The sequence below is a fragment of the Podarcis muralis genome, chromosome 3 (genome assembly GCF_964188315.1).
Source record: "Podarcis muralis chromosome 3, rPodMur119.hap1.1, whole genome shotgun sequence".
NCBI lineage: Eukaryota > Metazoa > Chordata > Lepidosauria > Squamata > Lacertidae > Podarcis > Podarcis muralis.
Genome location: NC_135657.1, coordinates 2,732,530 through 2,753,277, shown reverse-complemented (window position 1 = coordinate 2,753,277; position 20,748 = coordinate 2,732,530). Strand labels below are relative to the sequence as shown.

General features: G+C 49.3%; 1 protein-coding gene across 4 annotated transcripts in view; it reads right to left on the bottom strand.

The window, feature by feature from the left end:
- Positions 1-20,748, bottom strand: part of EFR3B (EFR3 homolog B) — a 121,878-nt gene that overhangs the window by 76,672 nt on the left and 24,458 nt on the right. Inside the window, exon 1 of one of the 4 annotated variants that reach the window (XM_077925366.1) lies at positions 19,846-19,966. The exons of 2 other annotated variants lie outside the window; for them this stretch is intronic. In XM_077925366.1, coding sequence (XP_077781492.1) covers positions 19,846-19,852 — 7 coding nt within the window. In that variant the 5' untranslated portion in view covers positions 19,853-19,966. Of the gene's footprint in view, positions 1-19,845; positions 19,967-20,748 lie in introns of those variants that run through there. One more of the 4 variants, XM_028725270.2, reaches the window with a different exon arrangement.

The window sequence follows — 20,748 nt, the reverse complement described above, 5'->3', positions numbered from 1 at the left end:
CCCTGAGTGCTCACTGGAAGGACAGATCCTGAAGCTGAGGCTCCAAGACTTTGGCCACCTCAGGAGAAGAGAAGACTCCCTGGAAAAGACCCTGATGTTGGGAAAGATGGAGGGCGCAAGGAGTAGGGGATGACAGAGGACGAGATGGTGGGACAGTGTTCTCGAAGCTACAAACATGAGTTTGACCAAACTACGGGAGGCAGTGGAAGACAGGAGTGCCTGGCGTGCTCTGGTCCAGGGGGTCACGAAGAGTCGGACATGACTAAACGACTAAACAACAACAAGGGGCACAAATAAGGTTGGGCAACTTGAACCAACAAAACACAAAGGGTTTTCAGACGAGAGAACTTGTATTATTTCTAATGAGAAGGGGAAAGTGCAGGGAAGGTTAGCAAGCAGAATGAAGCAATCGAAACTGAGACACGGGAGAATTTGTACAGAGACTATTATAGCAGCAATCAATACAGGAGTCTAAAAAGGTTGCTCGCTCGCCTATGGTGAATAAGAACCGATTCCAGGTAAACACTCGAGCCAGGTGTGTTAGAAGGTCTTTTATTTTTAGGCCTCGAGGAGGAACAGAAGGACTTGTGGGCAGCTGCATATTAAAAGCCTTCACGAGCCAGAGGCCACAGAAATGACTCACTTGCAAGGCTGCACAAGGAAGAGACAGACTCAACTGGCAGCAGCTGGGCAAAGAAGAGAGGTGTTGGACCAGATGACCCTTTCAATTCTACAGTTCTTTGCATTTATGTAGACTGAGGATGGATTTTCTGAGTGCTGCAAAGAGCCAAACCTGCATCAAAGCAGTTTCCCCCGAGCCAAGGATGAAGTGAACAAGGTAAGGTAAAGGTAAAGGTACCCCTGCCCGTACAGGCCAGTCTTGACAGACTCTAGGGTTGTGCGCCCATCTCACTTAAGAGGCCGGGGGCCAGCGCTGTCCAGAGACACTTCCGGGTCACGTGGCCAGCGTGACAAAGCTGCATCTGGCGAGCCAGCGCAGCACACGGAACACCGTTTACCTTCCTGCCAGTAAGCGGTCCCTATTTATCTACTTGCAGCTGGGGTGCTTTCGAACTGCTAGGTTGGCAGGCGCTGGGACCGAGCAACGGGAGCGCACCCCGCCGCGGGGATTCGAACCGCCGACCTTTCGATCGGCAAGCCCTAGGCACTGAGGCTTTTACCCACAGCGCCACCCGCGTCCCTGACGAAGTGAACAAGAGTGGGTGTTTAATAGGGAAGCTTGAAAGTGCACCAGGCACGCCAATTAGAGCATCTTTGTTCAAACGCTATGATTCGATGAAATGTGACTAATCTGCGCAAATGCATTCTGCTTGGAGAATCGGAGCGCCAGGATTGCAGAACGGAAAGTTTTAGTCCTGGCGTTCTCTCTCTCTCTCTCGCCCCAGAAGTGCTCAGCAAAAAATAAAAGGCTTGTCTCTCCTCCCTGCGGCCGCCTTCGATATCGCGGGAAGGAGACGGGCATTGACAAAGGGAATGCCGCAGAGAGGCAGCTGTGGGAGAGGCAAGGCCCCGCGGAAACTGGCATTTGCGACAAAGCCAGCAGCAAATCATGATATCAGCACACGAGGCCAGAGCAAATCGCTAGGCTGGTGTCTCTTGTCCTCAGAGAGGCTAAACAAGGGGTCAGCAAGCCAACAGAGGTCCGTATAGTTCAAGCTCTGGTTTTTCCAGTAGTGATGTATGGAAGTGAGAGCTGGACCATAAAGAAGGCTGATCACCGAAGAATGGATGCTTTTGAATTATGGTGCCGGAGGAGTCTCTTGAGAGTCCCATGGACTGCAAGAAGATCAAACCTCTCCATTCTGAAGGAAATCAGCCCTGAGTGCTCACTGGAAGGACAGATCCTGAAGCTGAGGCTCCAAGACTTTGGCCACCTCATGAGAAGAGAAGACTCCCTGGAAAAGACCCTGATGCTGGGAAAGATGGAGGGCCCAAGGAGAAGGGGACGACAGAGGACAAGATGGTGGGACAGTGTTCTCGAAGCTACCAGCATGAGTTTGACCAAACTGCAGGAGGCAGTGGAAGACAGGAGGGCCTGGCGTGCTCTGGTCCAGGGGGTCACGAAGAGTCAGACAGAACTAAATGACTCAACAACAACAAATTCTGTTGGAAGCCGCCCAGAGTGGTTGGGGAAACCCAGCCAGATGGGTGGGGTATAAATAATAATAATAATAATAATAATAATAATAATAATAATAACAACAACAACAATAATAATGCAATAGCTTGCTACTGTACTTTTTGGTTGTTAATAATGGAAATACAGTGGTACCTCAGGTTACGTACTTAATTCTTTCCGGAGGTCCATTCTTAACCTGAAACTGTTCTTAACCTGAAGCACCACTTTAGCTAATGGGGCCTCCTGCTGCTGCCGTGCCACCAGAGTACGATTTCTGTTCTCATCCTGAAGCAAAGTTCTTAACCTGAAGCACTATTTCTGGGTTACCGGAGTCTGTAACCTGAAGCGTCTGTAACCCGAGGTACCACTGTAAAGGGAAATAAAGAAGCAAGCAAACTCTGAGAGGGAGGTGGCAGGGCGAAGAGGGTGCTTTGCTCTTGCGGAGCAGAGGCAAGCATCTCAGAAGGTGCTGCCAGAATTAGCACTTGGGGCTGTTTAGCATCACAGCGGGGGAAAGGGGAGGGGCGCTGTGCAAACACACCAGCCATGACATCCTGCAGACTTGCTAAGTGGGGAGACAGCTGTCAGATCAGGCTGTCACATGGCATTGTCATCCAGGGCAGCCCCCTGAGAAGCAACATAAGCAGATCCCAGAAAGCCACAAGCAGACTCCATTTCCACACTCCACTGTTCCCCCCCACCCCCCACCCCCTGATCTAGGATATTAATTCTGGCTCAGAGACCGTATGTTAAAACCTGCCCGCGAATCCAAAGTCCCAGATGATGTGGAAGCTGGCAAATCCCCTAAACCTTCCCAGATTGCAGCAGATCTAAAACGAGTTTCCTTTTTCAAAAATCTTGCCTTTTTCACACAGAGTTGGAAGGGACCCATAGAGTCATCTAGTCCACCCCTGTCTATTTACTTCTCTCCTCCAACTACTTGAAGCGAAGGGGGAAGAACTGGACACTCGGATAGCTCAGTCAGTAAAGCATAAGACTCTTAATCTCAGCGAGCCCCAGATTCAGCTAAAAAGTTTCCTGCATTCAGTGCAAGGAGGCTGATGGAAACTTTTACCACATGTGGTGGACTTGTGATAAAGTTAAGAACTTTTGGGAGATTATCTATAACGAAGTAAAGAAAATATTTAAATATTTGTTGTTGTTGTTTGGTCGTTTAGTCGTGTCCGCCTCTTTGTGACCCCCTGGACCTGAGCACGCCAGGCACTCCTGTCTTCCACTGCCTCCCGCAGTTGGGTCAAACTCATGCTGGTAGCTTCGAAAACACTGTCCCACCATCTCATCCTCCGTCGTCCCCTTCTCCTTGTGCCCTCCATCTTTCCCAACATCAGGGTCCTTTCCAGGGAGTCTTCTCTTCTCATGAGGTGGCCAAAGTTTTGGAGCCTCAGCTTCAGGATCTGTCCTTCCAGTGAGCATTCAGGGCCGATTTCCTTCAGAATGGAGAGCTTTGATCTTCTTGCAGTCCATGGGACTCTCAAGAGTCTCCTCCAACACCAGTATTTAAATATACTTTCCCAAAAAAACCAGAAGCCTTCTCGCTGGGTTTGATGGGGAAAGAGAGCAAGAAATCGGATCAAAGACTGTTCATGTATGCCACAGCAGCGGCAAAAACCATGTTGGCCCCAAATTGGAAGCTACCGTACAAGAAATTCCAACCTCTGCAGAGTGGCAGACGAAAATGATGAACTACGGTATGCGGAGTTAGCCAAGCTTGACCGGCAAGATTTGGGACCAGGACGACCAGAGATTCATAGAATGTTGGAGTAAATTTATGATGTATTTAAAGGATAGTTGTAAAACTTTAAAAACACGGGCAGGATTGATATAACTCCTACAATGTAATAAATAAGAGACTCAATATTTAAAATACGTGATTTAAAGAAATAAGGGATACCTGTTGAAGGGAAGGAGGGAAGTCATAAGCTCAGCAGAGCTAAAAGTATAGATGTGATTTGATGTATTGTATGAAACTGTGTTGAGAAAATAATAAAAATTTATTGACAAAAAAAAGATTCCTGCGTTCAGGGGGTTGGGCTAGATGACCCCCTGGGGTCCCTACAATGCTACGATTCTATGATTCCCTGGAATCCGTTTGTTTATTGCATTTCCATCCCTCCTTGGAGCTCACAGTGGAGGACATTTCATCCCCACAACAATCCTGTGAAGTAGGTTGGGCTAAGAGACAGTGAGCTTCGTGGCCGAGTGAGGATTTGAACCCAGATCCTAATCTGACACTCTGACCACTACAACACGCTGGCTCTTTCCAAAGCAAGGGTGGCCTGGGTGCTATTCTTGCTCTCAATACGTACTTTAAAAAAATCACTAAAATGCTATTTTAAAATATTTTCATAATGCCTTCCCACTTTTTCCAAAACATTCAGGGCCGTTTACGGTAAATCATATCGCTAAGAACAGAACCAGAAGCTCCAGTTATATATATATATCCATCCATTTTTGGAAACCGAGTTCTTTTCTTAATGGTGTTTTATGTTGCAAACCACCCCAATGCTTTCTGATATGGCCTTATAGAACTACTTCTAAATATAGAAACAAAGGCAAGCCTGTAGGTTCTGTGTTGCCTCCGAAGGCCCCAAGGGAAAGTTGGACAGTGGATGCTCGGGTTGCGAGCGTGATCCGTGCGGGAAGCATGTTCGCAACCAGCAGCGCCGTGTCTGCGCACACGCGGGTCGCAATACGGCACTTATGCGCAAAGCACGATTTAGCACTTCTGTGCATGCGCAAGTGCCGGAACCTGGAAGTAAACCATTCTGGTACTTCCGGGTTCGGCGTGGTGCGCAACCTGAAATCGTGCAACCCGAAAAGTCTGTAACCCGAGGTATGACTGTATTTGTGAAGTTCCCACTCGACAACCCAGGCAATTGCAGAGTTCAGAAATCAAGGATGATTCCCAGTTCAGCAACACACTTTAGCCCAAGGGTCCCCAACGTGGTGCCCCCAGAGGCTTTTGCTGGCACCCAGAGGGTCCCATCCCCCTACTGAAATTAGGCTTCGAAGGAGAATGGCATGTCTCCTTTTGGGGTGTGCCTGGCATAAGAACCCTGGAAGGAAGCCAGACTGCAGAACTCCCTGCCACTGGAGGCAGTGGTGGCTGTTATGTACTGAAGTTCTCACCCTGGGCCAGCAGGGGGATACTGTAGATAGTTATGCAAATGAAGGATCGAAAGTGACGTTCAGTGATTGGATAGTTTGCATGCAAATGAAGGATCGAAAGTGACGTTCAGTGATTGGCTAGTTACAGAAAATGGTTACTGTTGCATTCTAGTAGAGCTCTATATAAGCAGGCTGACTGAGCTCCTCAGTTCAGTTCTGTTCCAGCTTACAAATAAAGAGCAGCTTTGGAAGAATCGCTGTGTCGTCTGATATGTTCGCCCACAACTTAACAGTGGCCACAAACTTGGATGGCTTTAAACGAGGATTAGACAAATTCATGGAGGTAGAGAGGGCTATTGAGCCTCCACAGTCAGAGGCAGCGATGCTTCTGAACGCCAGCTACTGGAAACCACAAGAGGGGAGAGTTGGTCTTGTGTTCGAGTCCTGCCTGCAGGTTTCTCCCACAGGCATCTGGTTGGCCGCTGTGAGAACAGGATGCTGGACTAGATGGGCATTGGCCTGACCCTGCAAGTTCCTCTTATGTTTTTAGGAATAATAATAATAATATTAATAATAATAATAATAATAATAATAATATATTTATATCCCACCCTCCCCAGCCGAAGCTGGGCTCAGAGCGGCTAACAGCAATAAAAGTAACACAGTTTACATAAAATCACAATCAATCAATTAAAATACATTCTAAAATCAATTCATTCTAAAATCAGTTCAGAAGCTGCCTTATATGACATCTTTTATCCAACTCAGTATTGTCTACAGCGGCTTTTTAGAGTTTCAGACTGGGGACATTGCTAATAATAGAAGCGTAGAATTGTAGAGTTGGAAGGGACCCCCAAAGGTCATCAAGCCCAACCCCCTGCAATGCAGGAATCCCAGCCAGAGCATCCCTGTCAGACGGCCACTCAACCTCTGCTTAAAACCTCCAAGGGAGGAGAGTCCACAACATCCCAAGGGAGACCATTCCACTATCTGACAGTGGACAGCTCTTACTGTCAGAAAGTTTTTCTGAATGTTTAGTCGGAATCTCCTTTCTTGCTACCTGAAGCCATGGGTTCGAGTCCTACCCTCCGGAGCAGGAGAAAATAAGCTTGTTTGCTCTTCCATGTGACAGCCCTTGAGATACTTGGAGATGGCTATCCTATCTCCTGTGTCTCCTCTTTCCCAGGTTAAACATACCCTGTTCCTTCTGTCAGGAGCTCGTCCTGCTCTTGAGTAGGACCCTGGCAGAGACACATGCCTGACTGGCATGTTCCCTCCCTCCTGGTCAATCGTTCAGGAGCTTCAAAAGCTTTCTTCAGCCCGAACATTACAGAGACCAATGCCAATAGACATCGACACACTTAGGGATCCACAGAGTTTGTGCAACTTGCATGACAGAACTCAGCAACTCAGCATTTTGGCTAATCTACTTTATTTACATATAAACCCACACGGAGCACTGCAACATGGCTCCCTCTCTCTCTAGCATCAGACAGCAAAGAGAAAAAGAACAGAGGACAATAATCCCACTTGACGGAGCACAGTAACACAAATATCCTGTCTCCATCACTTCCCAAAACAAACAAATCACAGAGCAGAAATTCTAACACCTTCAACCGTTCCTCATCAGGCTTGGTTTCCAGACCCTGGATGTGCCAGGGATTGAATCAGGAACCTTTTGCACGCAGAAGAATTTGCTCTGCTTCCAGGTATCAGGAAAATAAGGAAAACTACGTACCAGCCCGAACTGGGCAAGATGAGGTCACGATCCAAATTGGTGCCAGAGACCTTTATGTGATGTTCTTTGCAATGAAAACTGAACGTAAGTCCCTTTCGAAGCTCAAGTTTATTTTGGGCAAACTTCACTATATATCCAGAACGAATGGACAGGCGAAGATCTATTCCACACACACACACACACACACACACACACACACACACACACACGATTTATCTCAGTCACATAAGCTTCTTAAAAATGCACAGATAGTTTTCATTAGATTACAAATGGCCGGAGGCTTAAGAAGTAATTTGCGTCGGCCAGATCCTGCGTCAGGGATCTCTTACACTTTTCTCCCGAATTTCCTCCCGAGAGCACAGTTCTCCCCTTAGAAATGTAATTTAAAAAATACTGTGTGAGGGGTATTGTTTCTGTTTGTTATTATGGGATGCATTTCTGACACTGACAGGTCGGGCTGGGAGAAACCACCTGCCTGAAATCTTGGAGATCTTTCACTCCTGCAAAGTGTACACGGTCCGGAACTAGATCATAGCTGTCAACTTTTCCCTTTTCTTGCGAGGAATCCTATTCGGAATAAGGGAATTTCCCTTTGAAAAAGGGAAACGTTCACAGCTATGAACTAGATGGAGAAATAGTTTGACTCTGCATAAGGCAGGTTTCCGTGCTCCTAACCTGACAGCTCATCCCTCCTCCAGAGAGTTTGCAAGCTGTGACGGATCGTGATCCTTCCGGGGAGAATAAGGAAAGAAAATCTGCCTGCTAGAAAGGATGGGGTGCAAAAACTCTCTCTCTGCAGCCTCCCATCCCTTCCTCTTCCTTGCAGCTGTGAATCACAGCCTCCTGTAATTCAGACTAGACTCCTCTCTCAACCACCCTGGAAAGGCAAACCCAGAAATCTTGGTGCCACCATCAACCTCGAGACAGGCAGATCATGCCCCTGCCCACCTGCACGCTTGCCAGGGAGCTAATGAGACAAGCTGCCTCTCAAATTATAGCACGAGGAGGTGGAGAATGACAAGCGATCCGTGGAAGAGGGAGAATCAGCTCTGCGCTACTCATCCCCTCGCCTGTCACCCGCTGGATTTTCCAACACGCATGCTAAAAGGGCAGAGAGGATAGGCTTTCCGGCACCAGAATCTGTCAGAGAGGAACAGTGGCATAGCGTGGGGGGTGCAGGGGGGGCTGGCCGCACCGGGCGCAACATCTGGGGGGGGCGCTCGCCGCCTCCGGAGTCACCGAAGAGCCTCGGGCGCAGGCTGTAGCAGAGCCCCATGTCTCGCGGAACCGACGAGCTGGCAGCGGCTCTCAGCGCTTGCCGCGGTCCCCGCGCGTCAGGGCCACAGAGGGCGCGCCAGGCAGCCCCTCCTCACAGCCCCGCCGCCGCCGCTGCAGCTGCTGGGCCATGTTGCATTTTCCTCGCCTCTCTGCCCTCCTCCTCCAGGCAAGCGGCGTCGTTTGGGCGGCAGCGCCAGCGGCAACTCGCCTCAGATCACCTGACACGGACCCGCTGCCGCCGCCGTGGCTACCTTACCGTAAATACCCCAGCCCAGGCAGCAGCAAGAAGAAGCTGGCAGCGGCGGCAGGTTAGGGGTTAGGGGGCGCAAATTACTTGCTTTGCCCTGGGTTAGGGGGCGCAAATTACTTGCCTTGCCCCGGGTGCTGACAACCCACGCTACGCCGCTGGAGAGGAACTCGCCGCCTCGCCAGCTTTTGCCTATTTATTTACGACTGTGACCGCGGGTGCCGTGGTTCGTATAGCACTGCCCACTTTTAATCACCTTCTGCAATAATAATAATAATAATAATAATAATATTATTATTTTTATACCCTGCCCTTCTGGCTGGGTTTCCCCAGCCACTCTGGGTGGCTTCCAGCAAAATATTAAAATGCAATAATTCATCAAATATTAAAAACTTCCCTAAACAGAGCTGCCTTTAAATGTCTTCTAAAAGTCAGATACAGTGGACGCTCAGGTTGCGAACGTGATCCGTGTGGGATGCACGTTCGCAACCCGCAGCATTCACAACCCACGTCTGCGTGTCTGCACATGCACAGGTTGTGATTTGGTGCTTCTGCGCATGCACAAAGTGTGATTTAGTGCTTCTGCGCCTGCGCGACCGCCGAAACCCGGAAGTAACCCGTTCCAGTACTTCAGGGTTTCGGCTGTCCGCAACCCGAAAAAACGCAACCTGAAGCGGCTGTAACCTGAGGTATGACTGTACAGTAATACCTCTGGTTATGTACCATCCTTCTTGAGAACGCTTTGGGTAATGAGCTCTGCTAACCTGGAAGTAGCTGCTCCTGTAAGCGAACTTTGCCCTGGGATGCGAGCGGAAGTTGTGCACCGCTGGCGCAGTCGCAGTGGGAGGCCCCATTAGCGAAAGCATGCCTCATGTTAAGAACGGTTTCAGAATAAGCACGGACCTCTGAAACGAATTAACTTCGTAACCGGAGGTACCACTGTAGTTGTTTATTTCCTTGACATCTGATGGGAGGACGTTCCACAGGGCAGGCGCCACCACCGAGAAGGCCCTCTGTCTGGTTCCCTGTAACCTCAATTCTCGCAGGGAGGGAACCGCCAGAAGGCCCTTGGAGCTGGACCTCAGTGTCCGGGCTGGATGATGGGGGTGAAGATGCTCCCTCAGGTCTACTGGGCCGAGGCCATTTAGGGCTTTAAAGCTCAGCAGCAACACTTTGCATTGTGCCTGGAAACGTACTGGGAGCCAATGTAGGTCTTTCAGGACTGCTGTTATATGGTCTTGGCGGCTGCTCCCAGTCACCAGTCCAGCTGCCGCATTCTGGACAATTGTCTCCAGACAAGGTGCAATTCAAATAGTGGACAAGGCTCCCTCCTTTTTTCAGATGTTGAGATTTATCAGTATATCACAATGCTTAGCTGGTGACATATTGCAAAGTTGAAAACCAGCTCCATCGTTATTTCCAGATACCGTATTTTTCGCTCCATAAGACACACTTTTTTCTTCCTACGAAGTAAGGGGAAATGTCTGCGTGTCTAATGGAGCAAATGCGTGGTCCCTGGAGCCGAATTGCCCAAGGGCAAAAAGCAGAAATAGGAAGACTAAAGCAAAAGGAGAGAAATTAGAAGAAAAGGAGGAGCAAAAAACTGCTCCAGCTAAGGAAAAGACACTAAGGCAAACAAGAGTGTTGAAAGGAAGCAGCTGATCGGTAAGCAATCGGGAGAGAGATAAGGGACTCTAGCAATAAAGGAGGCTGCCTGGGAGGGGCAATGTAAAAGCCCATGGATCCTCAGGATTTTTGCATTGGGTCACCCCAAATTCACCATCAGATCACACAGCATGTCCATGGCTACAGCCTGCACCAAACAAATCACGCACCCACTGTTTTGTGGGGCTGCAATGGTGCAAAAACGTGGTTACAAAGCACGGATCCACATGGATCCTCAGGATTTTTGCATTGGGCTGCCCCAAACTCACCCTCAAATCACATGTCTGTGGCCACAGCATGAACCACAAAAATCATATATCCACTGTTTGGTTCAGAATGTTTTTCTTCTTGTTGTTTTCCTCCTCTAAAAACTAGGTGCGTCTTATGGTCAGGTGCGTCTTATGGAGCGAAAAATACGGTGTATCAGTATCTTGTGATGTTTAGCTGGTGATACATTGCGATGCTGAAAACCAGATATCGCCCAGCCCCAGATGTCCAGCCCCAGATGCCCAGCCCCAGATGCCAGATGTGCTTCAGCTGGGGAGGGCGGGATATAAATAACATTATTATTATTATTATTATTATTATTATTATTATTATTGATGCTGGAGCATCTGGGCCCCCTTTGGGCCTGACCCAGTCTCTTCTTAGGCTTTTGTGAGCCTATTTTCACATGCAGCACAATGACACACAGTTCTGCCGAACGCAGCACTGCGTAGGCAAATTAGCTCCCTTTCCGCCTGTCTGGCCCAAAGAATGCGGTATTATTTTAAAAGGGGAGTTTTAAAAACACACAAACCAAGCTCCCTGCAGTTCGCATGTGGCTCATCCCCTTCCGCTAATGACTTCTTTAGCCGGGATTCATTCTGGCAGGATTCACAGCAATTAGCATCGCTGGTTTTTAATTGCATTTCACTTCTGCCGTCTCAGGCAGGGTGCAGCTGTCATGGGGGCAGGCCTCTCCCCACAGACCCACCCCCTGGCCCCACTCTCCAGGAATTGTCAGAAGGGACTGCTAAGTGCTGAGAGACTGCAATGCACAAACAGACACACACACCGACACCTGATCCTGGCTGCAAGACGTTTTCTCTGCACCACAATCCAGAGCAGCAAAACAAGAGATGGTTGCCTGTTGCAAGCCCAGCCCCAAACTGCATGTTTTAAGGCGTTTATTCGAAGGCAGACCTAAAAGGGTGTCGAAACTGCACCTCGCACAAAACAAAACACGGACCAGAGGAGCAAACAATGATTATCCCCCCCTCGGGTGGAGCATGGACAGCTTGAGCTTCTCTCCACCAGTACAAAGAAACACAGGTTGGTCCTGATTCTCAGATCAGCAGGTGAGGCCATCAATAATAATAATAATAATAATAATAATAATAATAATAATAATAATAATAATAATATATTATTTATACCCCGCCCATCTGGCTGGGTTTTCTCAGCCACTCTGGGCAGCTTCCAACAAAACACTAAAATACAATAACCTATTAAACATTAAAAGCTTCCCTAAACAGGGCTGCCTTCAGATGTCTTCTAAAAGTTTGGTAGTTATTTCTCTCTTGGACATCTGGTGGGAGGGTGTTCCACAGGGCGGGTGCCACCACCAAGAAGGCCCTCTGCCTGGTTCCCTGTAGCATTGCTTCTCGCAGTGAGGGAACCGCCAGAAGGCCCTCGGCGCTGGACCTCAGTCAACCTGGGCCTGAACTGCAAACACTTTGGACTGCAGGTGGGTGTCTACCATATTTATTTACTTACAGCATTTCTATACCACTTAATATGTTGAAAAACATGGTCGTCTGTCGTGGGTGCTTTAGCTGAGATTCCTGCATTGGACTAGATGACCCTCAGGTTTCCTTCCAGGTCTACAATTCTATGATCCTTTGTCGAGGCTCCGTTCTCTTTCTTCCGTGGCTCTGGGAGGACACTTGCTTTAGCTATTTTGCTCTGCAGGCAAATATTCTGGGGTATATCAGCCCTTAGGATAATAGAACTGTAGAGCTGGAAGAGACCCAAAGTGTCCTTTAATCCAAATGTCTGAAATGCAGGAATCTCAGCTAAAGCACCCAGGATAAAACTTCTGCTTAAAAATCTCCAACGAAGGCAAGTTCACCACCTCCTAGAATCATAGAATCCTAGAGTTTGAATAGACCACAAGGGCCATCGAGTCCAACCCCCTGCCAAGCAGGAAACACCATCAGAGCACTCCTGACATATGGTTGTCAAGCCTCTGCTTAAAGACCTCCAAAGAAGGAGACTCCACCACACTCCTTGGCAGCAAATTCCACTGTCAAACAGCTCTTACTGTCAGGAAGTTCTTCCTAATGTTTAGGTGGAATCTTCTTTCTTGTAGTTTGGGTCCATTGCTCCGTGTCCGCTTCTCTGGAGCAGCAGAAAACAACCTTTCTCCCTCCTCTATGTGACATCCTTTTATATATTTGAACATGGCTATCATCTCACCCCTTAACCTCCTCTTCTCCAGGCTAAACATGCCCAGCAGCTCCCTTAGCTGTTCCTCATAAGGCATCGTTTCCAGGCCTTTGACCATTTTGGTTGCCCTCCTCTGGACACGTTCCAGTTTGTCAGTGTCCTTCTTGAACTGTGGTGCCCAGAACTGGACACAGTACTCCAGGTGAGGTCTGACCAGAGCAGAATACAGTGGCACTATTACTTCCCTTGATCTAGATGCTATACTCCTATTGATGCAGCCCAGAATTGCATTGGCTTTTTTAGCTGCCACGTCACACTGTTGGCTCATGTCAAGTTTGTGGTCAACCAAGACTCCAAGATCCTTTTCACATGTACTGCTCTCAAGCCAGGTGTCACCCATCTTGTAATTGTGCCTCTCATTTTTTTTGCCCAAGTGCAATACTTTACATTTCTCCCTGTTAAAGTTCATCTTGTTTGTTTTGGCCCAGTTCTCTAATCTGTCAAGGTCGTTTTGAAGTGTGATCCTGTCCTCTGGGGTGTTAGCCACCCCCCCCCCCCAGTTTGGTGTCATCTGCAAGAAGACTGTTCCACTGTCAAACAGCTCTTGCCCTCAGAAAATTCTCCCAGGTGCTTAGGAAACCAAACCAACATGGCCCAGTCATTGTCAACCTGGTGCTGTCTGGTGGTGTTGAACTACAACTCCAGAGGGAACTTGGTTGGAGAGGGCTGGGCTACCCAATTTGACCTGGCGGAGAAATGGCAGGGAGCAGGGATTCTCCCTGCTCCAAAAGTTTGCAAACAGCCAAACCAGAAGCAAAGCCTGCAACCTCCAGGGAATGGCAATTGTGCCACCCCAAGGGACGCAGGTGGCGCTGTGGGTTAAACCACAGAGCCTAGGACTTGCGGATCAGAAGGTCGGCGGTTTGAATCCCCGCGATGGGGTGAGCTTCCGTTGCTGGGTCCCTGCTCCTGCCAACCTAGCAGTTCGAAAGCACATCAAAGTACAAGTAGATAAATAGGTACCGCTCCAACGGGAAGGTAAACGGCGTTTCCGTGCGCTGCTCTGGTTCGCCAGAAGCGGCTTAGTCATGCTGGCCACATGACCCGGAAGCTGTACGCCGGCTCCCTCGGCCAATAAAGCGAGATGAGCGCCGCAACCGCAGAGTCGGCCACGACTGGACCTAACGGTCAGGGGTCCCTTTATCTTTAAGGCACCCACAAACCTGGTTGCTCTGGAGAAACCCCAGCCATGCACTGCGACAAAATAGACCTCTATGAATCAATGCGCAATTGCCAGGCCAGAAATGCAGAAAAGTCGAGGAATAACTTCAGTACCTGGACTTGTACCTGCCTTGCAAGGCTCACGGTAGAAAATTATCTGAGCCCCCCAGGATCGGATCGGCTTGTAAAAGGGATCCCAGTTGAAATGCGCTCTGCAGAGAATCCACCCCGGGCGGGAAGGCCGGGATCTGGTGGCACCAATGCCCCCTGCCCTCCAGGACGCAGAAGGGACGGGCGCAAATTTAATCATCTCTCCCTGCGCGACGAAGGCTGCAGGGGAAAGAGGGCTTTCGCCAGCTGCTGCAGCCAGATGTTTGACATTAGCAGCCCTCTAAGTGTAAAGGATTTGCCTCTGCGAGCAATGTGGCTTTCGGCGGGGTCAGGAAAGGATAAAACGCAATCGGACTAAGTGTTTTGCAGGATGCGAGCCAAGGAAAGGGAGACCTGCTGGTATTGTGAAACACCAAGCTAGGATGAGCCAGGAAGGCAAGTAGCAGAAGCAAAGAACTTGGGCCGCGAAGACTCTCTGGGTGACTTTGGCACCCTGCAATCGGTGTTACTCAGGTATATAATCTAGGTGCCCAATGGCTCCTTGAACCAAGGTCAGAGTCGCCAAAGCGGAATGTCTAGTTACCATCTTGGGGCAAGGCGGCTCCAAAGTCTTATTTTTGTTGTTGAAGGTTTTTTCTTTTAGCAAAATCGAAAAAACATCTTCAACTTTTCTGTCCGGATTTCCACTTTTTGAAATATGGCAACCCTATGCAACCCTATGGGATGCTATGGTGACGCTGTGGGTTAAACCACAGAGCCTAGGGCTTGCCGATCAGAAGGTCGGCGGTTCGAATCCCCGCGACGGGGTGAGCTCCCGTTGCTTAGTCCCAGCTCCTGCCCACCTAGCAGTTCAAAAGCACGTCAAAGTGCAAGTAGATAAATAGGTACCGCTCTGGCAGGAAGGTAAACGGCGTTTCCGTGTGCTGCTCTGGTTCCCCAGAAGCGGCTTAGTCCTGCTGGCCACATGACCCAGAAGCTGTACGCCGGCTCCCTTGGCCAATAAAGCGAGATGAGCGCTGCAACCCCAGAGTCAGCCACGACTGGACCTAATGGTCAGGGGTCCCTTTACCTTTACCTTTTATGCAACACTATAAAGTCTCACACGGGATATAACTGATCTATGGAAGGAGCTTTATGATATGAAAATAGGGACGATGCTTGTACTATTGTAACGCAAGAAAACCCTTAATAAGGACATTTTTTTAAAAAATCACTCGCTGCCAGATCCACAGGGGTTCCAGTATATTTAAGGTGTTGTTACAGAAGTTTCTCCCCCTCCAATGGTTTTAAACAGATGTTCTGCTCCTGTGTTTATGCTGGCTTAACATCTCTCTCTACATCAATAAATCTATATATATGACTTGCATTGTAAAAATAATAAATAAATACATAAATCTGGCAGGTTCAGGGGATGACCTTGAATTGGGTTAAGAACTTGGAGAAGTGAAAGAAGGAAAATTCCCTTGATCCAAGGATAGTCCGCATATATACTGGCCAGTTCTGACCTCTTTTTCTTAATGGTGACACGGACCATTCATAACGTAGGAATATTCTTCACAACTGTGAGCAGGGCAGGTGAAGGCGAGAGACAAAAATTCAATACAGTGGTACCTCAGGTTAAGTACTTAATTTGTTCCAGAGGTCCGTAGTTAACCTGAAACTGTTCTTAACCTGAAGCACCACTTTAGCTAATGGGGCCTCCTGCTGCTGCTGCACTGCTGGAGCACGATTTCTGTTCTCATCCTGAAGCAAAGTTCTTAACCTGAAGCACTATTTCAGGGTTAGCGGAGTCTGTAACCTGAAGCGTATGTAACCTGAAGCGTATGTAACCTGAAGCGTATGTAACCTGAGGTACCACTGTATACTGAATTGCTGCTCCTGCTTAGACTGCACAGGAAAAGCGTTTGGGATCCTGAAATTCATTCAGATTTGTGCAGGTCAAATATAACGGACAGAATTCTAAAGGAGATTGTATTAGTGTGCGAAAACAGCCCAGATGTGAGGATCCCTGGATGGGTGTCCAATCCTGGCAACCGGGCATCTTCACTTGGTCGCACGTGGCCGAGAGCCAGGTGCAAAATGCGCCTGGCTAGTTTGGAACACAGAGTCCGCAATCCAGCAACGCTGATCAACCTCGCAGGGGTGTTGTGTAAGGATGACATAGCTGTGGGCACCACAGTTTAAGAAGCTGGAAGGTGTGCAGAGTGGGCCGATCAGGATGATCAAGGGTCTTATAACCAGGCCTTATGAGGGATGTTAAACATGAGAGCCATCTTTGGATATCTGGAGCGCTGTCACACGGAAAGCTTGTTTTCTGCTCCTCCAGGAGGAAGGGGACGCAAAGGACATCTAGTCCAACCCCCTGCAATGTAGGATCCGTGGGGAAAGAAAGAACGGATAGGAGTTGTGCAAGAATTTAGAGGCTTCCCATTTCCAGTGGAGGCTGCGCAGGAAAAAATCCCTGGGAAAATTGCGCTCCAAATTGTGATTTGAGGCCAGCACACAGCTCCCCTTGCACTATCTGAGGACAGGGAGAGATATTTTGGCAAAGCGTCCACAAGGCAGCAATCCGCCGACACTCGACAGAACGCAAAGACGTCACTGCGGCGGAGATGTCAAGCAGACGGATTCGGGAAGGAATCCAGCAAATTATACCATGTTTGCAAATTGCACGCCAGCTTTTTACAACTAGCTATACAGTATATATATATAAGGTGACAAAAAGGCCAGTTAAACTTTAATGTTCATTTATGCAGCACTTTTTAAACACAGGCTTGCAGACAAGTCGTACTCAAGTTTATAAGCCCTCAAATGAATTTAATCCCACCGTCGCTATCACATTAAAAATATGAATGGGATGTCTTCCAAGAGAGACTGCCAAGAGGAAGTCTCTGGCATTGCTCGACTTGAAGGCTCCCGGATGTTCCCTGGAGAAGCAGCAAGGCGGTTTGGCTGCCCTTACTGGGCAAAAGGCAAATGGGTGAGCTCAATGAGCCCATTTTACAGATGGAGAACTGAGGTGAGAAACAGGTCTGGCCCACTGCCGTCATGGCAAACTATCCTAAAGACTTTTGAGCTGAGGTTGGATGTCCATCTGTTGGGGATTCCTTAGCTGTGGTTCCTGCACATTCCAGCGGGTTGGACTAGATGGCCCTTTGGTGTCCCCTTCACCTCTACAGTGCTGTGATTCTGTGGTCCAGCTAAACTGCAGCAAGTCTCTTTTGTTAACTGGGGATCTCTCTCCTCGGTAACTATTCCATATTAAGGACTGATCTTCTGAAGGAAATGGAATATTCCACAACGCAAGGGTTAAGTACTGCAGTTGAGATTCACGGCCATATCAAAATCCCAAAACAAGCCCAGCCCCAATATCACAGTTTATTCACGAAACATGATTCACCCATGACTGGGATGCAAGCCAAAATAGATCAAGCAAAAAAAGGAAGAAGGAAAAAAACACAACCCAAAAGGTTGCAGTGGTATTTGAGTCAATCTTTGAACTCATCTTTACTCCCTCCGCCATGGATCAGGCACAGAACATTCACGGACATTCAAACTGGAAGAGTCGGTCACAGACAGAACTGCCCTGCAAGCAGAGATGCAGCAGCTAAGGCTTTAGAGCTCCTGGCTCAGGGCAGCAGAGCAAAACACTGGGGAAGTGGCAATCCTAGAAGGATGTATTTTCAGCTCACCAACCAACCAGATTCGTGCATCGCGGGGGGTTGGACTAGATGACCCTTCCTATTCTCTGGGTTGCAATGGAACAACGACGAGATCAGCTTCAAAAAGAAAAGGCTCTCTTCTTGGCTCAGCTTTTGCAAGGAATCTCGGAGTTTGACGCAGCAGAAGCCGGCTCGGTGTGTGTGAACCTTGTGCAAATCACCCCCCCAAACCCCAACACCCCCCCCAATTGCCTTTGCAAGCTCTGATTCAGAAACATCTGCCTGTTGCAACTCTGGAGAAAGACCAGCTGCATCACTGAAGCTGGCTTTCGGAGAGAGGGCTGCGGGAGCCGACCTGCTATCTGCAGGATCGGGGCCCTGGGATTGCATTACTCGCCAGACAAACCTGAACAAGGGGGGGGGGGGGGTAACCATGCCCAGATTCACACACACACACACACACACACACACACACACACCCGCCCTGCAAACACACACAAAGCAGATTGTAAACACAGACCCACAGCTGCGAATGCTGCATTGCAGGGGGGTTGGACTAGATGACCCCTGGGGGATGCCCATGATTCTATGATAATAGAGGACCCCCCCACACATACACCCAATTGCACAGATCACCCCGCCCCCCCCCAAAAAAAACCCACAGACCAACCTCCCCTGGATTTGCACCCCCAGAGCAAGGCAGCTGCAGACACCAGGCTGAGTTATTGCAAGCAAAATATGGGGAGGGGGTGCAGGAATGGGACCCATTGAATATGGCATTCCAAGGGAATTAAGTAACAACACGGGTTTTTTTTTGGGGGGGCGTGCAGGGAGCAGTGGCCAAAAATAGTTGCCTGCGCAGCAGAAGCGTTCCCTGGTCTCCAGCAGAGGCTACAACTTTTGTTGAATAGGCTGTCAATACAACAGGGGTTTTTTATTTTTGCGGCGCGGGGGGGGGGGTCAGATTAACCCTTTGATGCCCTTAAACTCTCTGCAGAGCTCTGTTCTACTGGACTTTGGAGTCCTTTGTAGTCTTTACGGAGTTCCAGGGAAATGGGGTGGGGGTGGGGAATGGAAACTGGAGGAAAGGAAATGCCGTGATTTTGGGGGGGGGGGCGGTCATAAAAAGAAAACTTTCAGGGGGCTGGACTAGATGACCCATGGTGTCCCTTCCAACTCTACATTTCCACAATTTCTTCTCCATGTCTTTGTGGAGCCACCGGAACAAGACCCTGCCTGCTCCGTAACACCAAAGAAGCTCCCCTGTCAGTCTTGATTTCTACCTGCGGGGAATTCCCTTTCGTGCCTTTTTTGGGGGAGAGCAGGGGAGGATTTTAAACTGCCATCTGAAGCTGGGGGCGGGGCGGGGGGGCACAGTCCAGACACCCCCCGGACCTGTGGACCACACTACCCAGTTACATTAAAAAAACAAAAAACTTTATTTCTTTTTCAGTATCAGCCCCTGCAGATATTGTGATTTTCAGAAGGGGGGAGAGGAGAGGGGGCTGCTTAACTCTTTCCTTCCCAGTCAGCCCCCCTCTCCATTTTGCATAGAACTGCTTCTCCCCGCAGCTTCAGTGCAGAACATAGCTGTCAACGTTTACCCCCCCTCCCCGCCTTTTTAAGGGAAATTCCCTTATTCCGAATAGGATTCCTCACCAGAAAAGGGAAAAGTTGACAGGTATGGTGCAGAAACGCCACGAGATACCTATTTATCAGGCCTTGGAGATTTTTTTTTGGGGGGGGGCGCTCTTCTTTGCGAGACCCCCCCCCCCAAAAAAAAAAAACACACGCCCAACAACAACAACCAAGCAGAACTGGGGAAATCTTGTTTCCTGGGGCCAGAACTGATGAAAGACCGCTTTATTTATTTTTTCTTTCCCGACACAGCCGCGCAACGCTCCCCGCATCCCTAGAGCATCTTTTTCAGATGGGGGGGGGCAGCGATGCTTGCCTGTTCCCCTGCATCTTTCTGGTGGGCGAGGCGACCCCTAGGAGGTGTAGCTGGAAAGTGACCTTCGTGGACGGAATTTGGGGTGGCAGGGGGGGATGATGGCACGATCAACATTCCCCCCACTTCAAAAAAAAGAGAGAAAACCAGGCAGAAAGGAAAAGGAAAAAGCAAAACCCGCAGCAAACGGAGGGTCCAAGGTGCCAGTCCCTGGTGATGTCGGGGAAAAGGAGAGCCAAGCGGGAACCCCCCCCCATCGCGCCCCCCCCTTACCGTACATGGCTCGCCAGCGGAGCCCCGGCTCGCCGCGCCCGCTCCGCCGCGCTCCCCCGCTCGCTCTGCGGCGCCGCTCATTCACCGCCGCGGCGGAGCCCCGGAGAAGGCGGAGACAGGCGGGCATGAATGAACGGGGGGGGGGGGGGTCTTCTGCGCATGGGCGGAGAGGGGGTGGGTGGGGGTCCTCAGTTAGACGCGCCCCTCTGGAAGAGTGCGGGGGTGTGTCTCTGGTACCCTGAAGAGGGGCTTCGGGGAGAGAGTGGTGGGCTTGAGAGGAGGGATCCCCAGAGGCCATCTAGTCCATCCTCCCGGGGGGGGGGGTGCAGTCCTCGGTTAGACACGCCCCTCTGGGGGGGGAGTCGGAAGAGTGGGGGGGGGTCTCTGGTACCCTGAGGAGGGGCTTCGGGGAGAGAATGGTCGGCTGCAAGGCAGGAATCGCAGCTAAGGGATCCCTGGCAGGTGGACGTCTGATTCAAAACCTCCAGCGAATCGCAGGATGGTGGAATAATAATAATAATAATAATAATAATAATAATAATAATAATAATAATAATAATAATAAATTATTATTGTTGTTGTTGTTGTTGTTATTGTTATTATTATTATTATTATTATTATTATTATTATTATTATTATTCATACCCCGCTCATTTGACTGGGCTTCCCCAGCCACTCTGGGCGGCTTCCAACAAAATATTAAAATACCGTAATGCATCAAACATTAAAAGCTTCCCTAAACAGGGCTGCCTTCAGATGTCTTCTAAAAGTCTGGTACAGTGGTACCTCTGGTTATGTACTTAATTCGTTACGGAGGTCCGTTCTTAACCTGAAACTGTTCTTAACCTGAAGCACCAATTTAGCTAATGGGGCCTCCTGCTGCTGCCACGCCGCCGGAGCACG